Source organism: Bombus flavifrons, unplaced genomic scaffold (genome assembly GCF_040668555.2).
Source record: "Bombus flavifrons isolate JBK064 unplaced genomic scaffold, iyBomFlav1_principal scaffold0032, whole genome shotgun sequence".
NCBI classification, from domain to species: domain Eukaryota; kingdom Metazoa; phylum Arthropoda; class Insecta; order Hymenoptera; family Apidae; genus Bombus; species Bombus flavifrons.
Window position 1 is genome coordinate 36,625 of NW_027184777.1, and position 9,932 is coordinate 46,556.

The 9,932-nt window shown below is 42.5% G+C and overlaps 1 protein-coding gene across 1 annotated transcript; it reads right to left on the reverse strand.

Moving 5' to 3' along the window:
* Positions 1-573: 573 nt before the first annotated feature.
* Positions 574-6,084, reverse strand: LOC138189386 (uncharacterized). Its single transcript, XM_069131444.1, has 2 exons — positions 5,220-6,084; positions 574-4,430 (listed from the first exon to the last, which is right to left on the reverse strand). The coding sequence occupies exons 1-2, from the start codon at positions 6,082-6,084 to the stop codon at positions 574-576; spliced, it is 4,722 nt and encodes a 1,573-aa protein (XP_068987545.1).
* Positions 6,085-9,932: the final 3,848 nt, after the last annotated feature.

Here is a 9,932-nt window from a genome sequence, read left to right on the forward strand (position 1 = left end):
TTTTTCTTTCTACTAATTGTCGCCCTTAGGCTAGCACGGAAGAAAGCTCGGTGTGGGTGTGCCCTTTGCATGAAGAACGCGGATTCGTTATTCACGTTGTTCGTCAGGAAAAGTGAGGGCAACGATCCGCGATGTCGATTGGCTCTGACCCATGCTGAAACCTGAAGGAGTGAGTCGGAGTCCTCCTACCAACGTGGTTCATAAATGACCTTGCACATGGGAAAACTCAGCCTGTTCTGTTAGACAGATGTTTGGTTTTTCCTAATGGGCGCGTACCCGCTTTCTCCGCATTTTTGATTGCGCCTAATAAACCCAAGGACCTCTCTAAAAAACCAGATGTGCGTCGCAAATATTTCTAGCCTTAAGAAAACTTTCAGGACGACGGATGGAATGCAGATACATGTGTACAGAATGCAAGAGAAAGTTATGGTCGGTCCTCAGGTTTATTGAGGGTCGAAATGACGTTACGCAGGCCGTCGGCTGGCCGGTCGCGAGAGATGCAGCGCAGATGTTTTAGGCGACGTAACATCCTCCCCCCGTTGAGAGGGCACCGATCAAATTCTGCCTGTGGAGTCAGGTGCGTCGTTTGTCCATTTCCTTCGCTCCGGGTTGATGCTCGGATTCATCTGTTTCTGGTTGAATGGGTAAGGGGACCAATCTTTTGACACCACGGTCCAGGATACTCGTTGCCGTCTGCACGGTAGCGGTCCGTATGATTCCGTCGGCTCCTGGATGGACTTTGATTACGCGGCCCAAAGGCCACTGCATGGATGGGACGTTATCCTCCCTGAGGATTACGACGGTGCCTTCACGGATGTCGTGTTTTCCCTTGTCCCATTTGTCGCGGCGGGTCAGCTCGTTGAGGTACTCTCGATTCCACCTGCTCCAGAAGTACTGCTTGATCTGGTGGATGCGCTGCCAACTAGATAGCCGGCCTGATGGAACTGTCCTGAAATCACGCTCCCGTAAACTCGTTAATGTATCGCCGATTAGAAAGTGACCGGGAGTGAGGACAGGGGGATCTTTCGGATCGGACGAGATGGGAGTCAGTGGACGTGAATTGAGAATTGCTTCAATCTCAATCACAAGGGTGTTAAGGTGTTCAAAGGTCAAGAGCTCCGTGCCGACGACGCGGATGAGGTGACGTTTGAACGATTTTACGGCGGCTTCCCATAAACCGCCAAAATGTGGTGAGTTTGGGGGGTTGAAACGCCATTGTATCTGTCGGTCGGCGAGAAAATTCTGCACCTTTTCCTTGTGGTCGTCGGACTGTAATAGGGTTTGGAGTTCTTGTAATTCCCGATTAGCTCCGACGAAATTGGTGCCATTGTCGGTGAGGATGGTTGCGCAGTATCCTCTTCGGGAGATGAATCGGCGTAGAACGGCTAGGAATGCGTCGGTAGTTAGATCGCTGACTAACTCGATGTGGACGGCTTTTGTTGCTAGACATACGAATATGGCAACGTATACCTTGACTTTACTGCGGTTACGATTCCTTCTCTCTTTGATATAGAGCGGACCGCAGTAGTCGATTCCGACGTTCGTAAACGGCCGCGATTCGGTAATACGCGCCTCTGGTAAATCCCCCATCAAGTACTCTACTGGTGGAGGATTACCTCTGCAGCAACGGACGCACCTTTTGATAGTGCGCCATACTTGGCTACTGCCGTCGATCGGCCAATAGCGTAGTCTCACGGCGTATAATGTAGCTTGTGTCCCTGTGTGGTGGTTGTTTCGATGTTCTTCGTTTATAATGATCTCGGTAATTGTCGATTTCGGCAAAATAATTGGATGCTTTTGCCTGAATGGGATAGCAGAGTTGGTCAGTCGTCCTCCGACGCGTAGTATCCCCTCTTCGTCGAGGAATGGATTTAGTGGCTGTAGTTTTCCTCCAACATCCTTGCTTCGATCTTTCTGAAGTATCCGAATCTCCGCTGCGAAGTGTCGGGATTGGATTATCTTGATCAATTTATTATGTGCGGTGGTTAATTCGTCCGTTGTTAGATGGGAGGATCGGTTCTGCTTATATTTCCATCGGAGACACCAAGAGACGACTCTTATTAGTCTTGTCCAGGATGAATATCCATGGAGGAGTGTGTTGTCGATGGTACTAGTTGTTAGACATATCGTCTTCTTTTGTTCTGGGAGTTCTCCCAGCGTCGTGGGTATCCAGATCGGCCAGTTTTCCTCTTGTTGTTTGAGCCATTCGGGTCCGTTTTTCCAGATGGTCGGGCGCAGAAATTCCTTGGGAGTCTGCCCGCGGGAGATGAGATCTGCTGGATTATCGTTGGTGGGCACATGACGCCAATCGTCGATGTTTGTTTTCGTCTGGATCTCGGCTACGCGGTTCGCCACGAAGGTTTTCAACATGTGTGGCGAGGACTTGATCCACTGAAGCACTATAGTAGAATCCGTCCAATACACAGTGCGAGAAATCTTTATATTGAGGGACTTCTTTATCAAGGACATAAGTGAGGCGAGGAGTAATGCTCCGCTTAACTCGAGTCGTGGGATTGTCAACGATTTTAGTGGCGCGACCTTAGATCGAGCCGTGAGTATCTGAGTTTGTGTGTGTCCCTCCGGATTGGTGCTGCGTAGATAGACACATGCTCCGTATGCCCTTTCACTGGCGTCGCAGAAACCGTGCAGCTCTATATGATTAGCTGCCTTGATTATGGTTTTACGAGGGAACCGAATATCATTAAGCAAGGGTAGTTGGATATGATATCGATCCCATTCAGTATGCAACTCTGCTGGTAGGGATTCGTCCCAATCAATTTTTAATGCCCAGACGCGTTGAAGCAATATTTTTGCTTTGACAATCACTGGCGCGAGCAAACCAAGTGGATCATAGATTCGGGCTATCACCGAACTCATTGATCGTTTAGTGACTCGAGTGATGGTCGCTGTGGGTTCAACTGAGTAAAGGATTGCGTCTTCCTGAGAATCCCAATAAATGCCTAAGGTCTTCAACGTCTGTGACTCGCCCAATTGTAGCCTTCTATTGGTATCTCTTTCTGTTAGTCCTCGCAATATGTCCTTGTCATTGGATGCCCATTCCCGGATATGTAAGCCGGCCGATCTGAGAAGGTCTGTGAGTTCGTGTCTTACCGATAGTAATTCTTCTTTTGTGTCGGCTCCAGTGAGGGCATCGTCGACATAAAAATCGCGCTGCACAACCGCTGCTGCTCGCGGGAAGCGATGTCCTTCGTCTTCTGCTAATTGTTTGAGGCATCGGAGGGCCAAGTATGGGGCAGCTGATAGTCCGAACGTCACGGTGTTAAGTTGATATGTATCGACCTCCCCGTTGGAATTACGCCATAGAATGAGTTGATATTTACGATCTTCTGGACGTACGAGGATTTGTCGATACATCTTCTCAATGTCACCCGTTAGAACATATTGATGCGACCGGAATCTCAATAGAATTTCAATTAGATCTTCCTGTAATTTAGGTCCTGTATGTAGCATGTCGTTGAGGGATACTCTGGTAGTGCTGATTGCTGATCCGTCGAAAACAACTCGGAGTTTCGTAGTATCACTCGATTCCTTTATCACGCCGTGATGAGGCAAATAATAACCGTTGGTTGTGGGAAGGTCAGGCGTGATCTTCGTCATATGACCCAAGTCTAGATACTCTTGGATCACCGCACTATACGCGGCTTCGAATTGCTTGTCGCGTTGGAATCGGCGATGGAGCGAGGCGAGTCTACTCATGGCAACGGACCTTGACGTCCCCAGCGTGGGAAGCTTCTCGTTGAATGGCAGGGCGACGACGTATCGCCCTTCCTTGTTGCGTTGGACATGGTTGCGGAAATGCTCCTCACATTGTAATTCCGCCTCTGAGAAATGCGTGGTAGGTGGTCCCTCATCGATTTCCCAAAAACGTGCGAGATCCGCTTGTAGGTCGGTGGTGGTGACGTGAAAGGAATGGATCCCCGCGCGAGCTGGCGGGCTCCCCCCGATAACCCAACCGAATCGAGTCTTTTGCAAACACAGCTCCGTATCGGTGGATTGGGATAGTTTGATCTGTCCGACACAAAAGGATGCTAAGGTTGGTCCCGAACTCAATAATATGTCGATCGGGCCTGGTCGATGAAATGCTGGGTCGGCTAATTTTATATTTTTGGGTAGCTGGATGACGGACCTATCGATTGGTTGATCTGGAACGACTGCCGATATTATTGGGATTACTAAGAACGTTACTATGCGTTTATATTTGCCATCCATAGAAACAATGGTGGCCGTGATCTGGCTCTTGGCAATTGTCGTCAAATCATCGAGGGTGCCGATTGGGACTGAACATCTCCTTCGTTTCATACCGAGGGATTTTGCGAATTTCTCACTCATGAAATTCATACTAGATCCGGTATCTAGCAATGCTCTGGCTCGGATTGGTGAGGCCCTTTTGTCTAGCACATCGATCTGTGCTGTGACCAGTAGATCGTGATGTAGTATGCCGTTTGGAGATGTATTTTCCCATTCGGTCCACCCTTTTGTAGTTTGTTGAGCTAGTCAGTTTAGCTCGGGTTGGGACTTGGATAAGGTGTGTATGGCTGTGCCCTTGGTCCGTGGGGAGCTTGACTCAGGAACTTTCGAGTCTTTAGGAGCCGAATATGTATGCTTCCGGGATGATTCGGTTGTCCGTCTGGACTTATGATACGAACGTGACTTCGATGATCCCGGGGGGGATTGTCTCTTAGATCGTTTATGCGATGAACGACTGCCCGGCGACCGACCGCTCGATGAACGACTGCGCGACGACCGACCGCTCGACGACCGACCGCTCGATGACCGACCGCTCGAGGACCGACCGCTCGATGACCGACCGCTAGACGACCGACTGCTGGACGACCGATTGCTAGATGACTGACTACTCGACGAACGTGGAATTATCTGCGTTTGCTCTCGGTGTAGGTAGGTGTTGTGTCGTTGCCCGCAGATATGACACGAACCCGCTGTGCACTGTGTCAGCGAATGTCCGCTGCCTAGGCAGTTTATACATAACGCTGCCCCTTTTACGATTTGAAAGCGTTCTACCGCCGATTTGGCTTTGAAGACCTTACAATGTCTGAGTACGTGGGGTCCGCTGCAGGTCGGGCACACTAATGTCTTGCTGGTTGTGGCAAAGGTTCGGCCGCGCGGTACGTTTTGTCGATGACGATGTTTTTTGTGGGTTGATCCTTTCGTTTCCTTTGATTTAGAAAGGAGTTGATTACCGTTTGCCCGTGTTTTCAGAAATTCCATCAGATGTTGATAGGAAGGCACGTCTTGGTTTGGCAACGTGCGCTGCCATTTACGCATGCTGGACGAAGGTAATTTCGATGCAAGCAACTCGATAATCACTATATCTGATGTTACAGGCTGCCCTAATTTTTCGAGCGCTTTCAAATTTACGCTGACGGTTTCCAGCAAATCTTCAATGGCTTCTGGAGTTTCCCTTTTTATTTCGGGATAACTGCGCAGTAATTCCCAATGACGCATACAGATCCGGAGGGCACAATTAAATTTCTCCTTCAGTGTGTTGAGCGTGATGGGATAGTTGGCCTCTGTGAGTTCTAAGGATTGTATGCTCCGTGCGGCCCGTCCAGTTACAGAGGAGCGTAGATGTTGAAACCTTTGGACGTTAGTTAAGTTCTCATTGCGATCCACTGTGGATAAGAACGTGTCGTAGAAATAGGTCCAGTTCTCGAGGGCACCGTCGAATTGAGGTAAACGGACCTCTGGCAAAGTGATTGGTCTCGTCTCCGGTTTCACGCATGGATCGCGGGTCTTTGTTGGCGAAGGGGTTACTGATGGTAGTCGGTCGAAGAGGTCCATGATCTGTACGTCAATCCTATGATGCTCTCGCAATAAAGAATCTGCACGAGCTATTTCCCCCTCATCTAACACTTCTAATTCCTCTTGCACCGCGCAGATTTTTCGCCAATTTTCGTCGAACGAATTACGGCAAGCTGTTAGATAGTTTTTGTCTACCCGTTCAGACTCTTCATATTCCTCGAGTTGACGCTTCGTGGTTGCAAATCGGCTGACTAAGGCACTTCGTCTACGCCGCAACGTGCTGATCGATTCAGCTTGAGCCATATTTGAATTTAATAATCGGAATGGGCTTACCTTAATCAAATGGACGTTGATCTAGGAATCGGTAGCTACTCGTTACAGTGCGGTGTGGGCTCGCGTATGTGCTGAGCGATGAAGGAGTTCCTTTCCGAGGGCAGCTCCTTTGGTTAGTTGCTTAAGTCGTTGGAATGTGGATTTCACGCGACACTGTATAGTCACGGGTCAATGCACTTTTTAATGGCGCAAAATCCGGCTCGAAGGACCATGTAAATTCGGCCAATCGCGGGGAGACGCAATCGCGAGGAGAGACGTCAACGGGAGTCGTAAATTCCCGTTACGATTATATTAATCGACACCACGAGTTGATCGATCCCCTGATTTCCGTTAAGATAATAGGGGTGATTAAGTTTATATAACACTGTGATTCACAGAATTATAAAATATATATTTCCAACACTTAAACTACACTGTTGAGTAGATACAAATCGTCAGTAACAACTTGTCGCACGAATATGAGATAGATAGGACTAATAGAGCAAGGTTCGTACAATCGAATTTCGTATGTTAGTGGACGGGAGAGTTAGATGCTACACGTCGACGTTGTTTTTCTTTCTACTAATTGTCGCCCTTAGGCTAGCACGGAAGAAAGCTCGGTGTGGGTGTGCCCTTTGCATGAAGAACGCGGATTCGTTATTCACGTTGTTCGTCAGGAAAAGTGAGGGCAACGATCCGCGATGTCGATTGGCTGTGACCCATGCTGAAACCTGAAGGAGTGAGTCGGAGTCCTCCTACCAACGTGGTTCATAAATGACCTTGCACATGGGAAAACTCAGCCTGTTCTGTTAGACAGATGTTTGGTTTTTCCTAATGGGCGCGTACCCGCTTTCTCCGCATTTTTGATTGCGCCTAATAAACCCAAGGACCTCTCTAAAAAACCAGATGTGCGTCGCAAATATTTCCAGCCTTAAGAAAACTTTCAGGACGACGGATGGAATGCAGATACATGTGTACAGAATGCAAGAGAAAGTTATGGTCGGTCCTCAGGTTTATTGAGGGTCGAAATGACGTTACGCAGGCCGTCGGCTGGCCGGTCGCGAGAGATGCAGCGCAGATGTTTTAGGCGACGTAACAATTTAAGCTATTAATTTTTACATTTATACCATTAATTCCTAACATTCAAACTATTAATTTATAACACTTAAGCTATTAATTTATAACATTTAAGCAAATAATTAACAACTATTAAACTATTAATTTATAACAATTGAAACAATTATTGGCACATTTAAAACATTAATTTATAAGAATGAAACCATTCCTCGAGGAATCAGTAAGTCTCGCGCTAATAGCCCAATACATCGATAGATTTAACGAAGAAATACGTAACCGCGATTACAACCAATTAGATCATATTATTTGCTACATAATTAATAACTGTATCACGTACAGCGATGCAGGCGGTATTGAAGAAATAAAGCCATTTTATGTTACAACCATAACGAGTAAATTTAATCGTTTAACTTGTGAAGAATTAAAAAGGTACCTGACTTCTAAATAAGCATTAAATAAGAATCTTAAATATCGCAAACAGTGATGTAGGTGTTACTCAAGAAAAAAGAACGTTTTATTTTTTAATTAGCACGAGTAAATGAACGAATATCGATAATATAATATAACGCTTAATATGAATTTTGTCTGTCTGATTATTTAATAGCTTAACTTATTTCACAGTAACGTCATCGACTGCACTTAGGCTCTTTTCCCTTTTTGTCCAAACTAATCGATAGTCGAAAACTAGTATCATGTAGGTGTGAATATAGTCTTAGTTTGTAGAAACTATTAAAATGATAAAAATGGATATCGTATTAAATCGTAAAAGATGTCAATTTCCGATAAAAATTAAGAAATCGTTCAATTTGATTTTGTTACAATGGAAAAACCGTCTCCTGCTATGTCAAAAAATCGTTACCGTTTGATTAACAAACCGACGCCTTGTTATGTTATATAAGGAACACGGAGGTCGCGCGCGAGCTCTTTTGTGCCTGAAATTCCGGAGAGTGAACATCGAAGAAGAACATAAATATCAGGTAAGTAAGAAAAAATATCAAACAACAACATTGTAACTAGTAATTTATAACGTCTAAACCATTAATTTACAACACTTAAGCTATTAATTTATAACATTCAAGCCATTAATTTATAACATTTAAGGAATTAATTTATAACGTCTAAACTATTAATTTATAACATTTATGCTATTAATTTATAACATTTAAGCCATTAATTTCTAACTTTTGAACTGTTATTTTATACATTTAGCCATTAATTTATAACATTTAAACTATTAATTTATATCATCTAAGCCATTAAATTATAACATTCAAGCTATTAATTTATAACATTTAAACTGTTAATTTATAACATTTAAACCATTAATTTACAGCATTTAATGTGTTATTTTATACATTTAAGCCATTAATTTATAACATTTAAGCTATTAATTTATAACATTTAAGCCATTAATTTCTAACTTTTGAACTGTTATTTTATACATTTAGCCATTAATTTATAACATTTAAACTATTAATTTATATCATCTAAGCCATTAAATTATAACATTCAAGCTATTAATTTATAACATCTAAACTGTTAATTTATAACATTTAAACCATTAATTTACAGCATTTAAAGTGTTATTTTATACATTTAAGCCATTAATTTATAACATTTAAGCAATTAATTTATAACATTTAAACTATTAATTTCTAACATTTAAGCCATTAATTTCTAACTTTTAAGCAATTAATTGACAACATCTGAGCCACTAATTTACAACATTTAAACTGTTGTTTTATACATTTAAGCTATTATTTTATAACATTTAAGCTATTAATTAACAACATCTAAGCCATTAATTTACAACATTTAAAGTGTTATTTTATACATTTAAGCTATTAATTTATAACATTTAAGCTATTAATTTATAACATTTAAGCCATTAATTTCTAACTTTTGAACTGTTATTTTATACATTTAGCCATTAATTTATAACATTTAAACTATTAATTTATATCATCTAAGCCATTAAATTATAACATTTAAGCTATTAATTTACAACATCTAAGCCACTAATTTAAAATATTTAAACTATTAATTTATATCATCTAAGCCATTAATTTATAATATTTAAGCCATTAATCTAAAACAATTCCTCCATTAATTCTTAACAACTGTACCAATAATTTATAACCATATTCTTCCATTAATTCAAAGTAATTGTGCTCTTAATTTATAACAGTTGTACCATTAATCGGAAGCAACTCTACACTCATTGATTTAAATCAGTACCATCAATGTGAGTGAATTAATGATTTATATTGTATTATTTTATTAACGAAATCTTTCAGGTCCCTGGATTGCTATTTTATTTCTATATAGCATTATTTTTTAATTTTAAATACAGTACTTAATTTCTCATTTCACTATTTTGTATAAAAGCAGTGGTAACGCAGAGTGTAATTTTAAGATGCAATTTTCCATGTCTGCTAAAAACCAAGGAAACAACACCATATTCATGGAATCAAGGAAGCAAGTGTAGTTTAACCGAAGGCAACGACATCTTATCTGTAGCTGCACATGAGTCATAGGACATTTCAAATAGTGTTGTTGTTTTGCCTCGGAGTACCAAAACCGTTAGATTACAAGTAATTTAAAAACAAATAAACTCCGGACAAAACAATGCCGCCGCTACAATGTCGCTTTATTATAAAATAATTTTACATCTCTGCTTCCAATGCGTAAAAACTCATATGTAAATGGGACCCGAGCGTAGTTACCTCCTCGTGGTGGGTCCCGGTAATTGGTATCGTTTT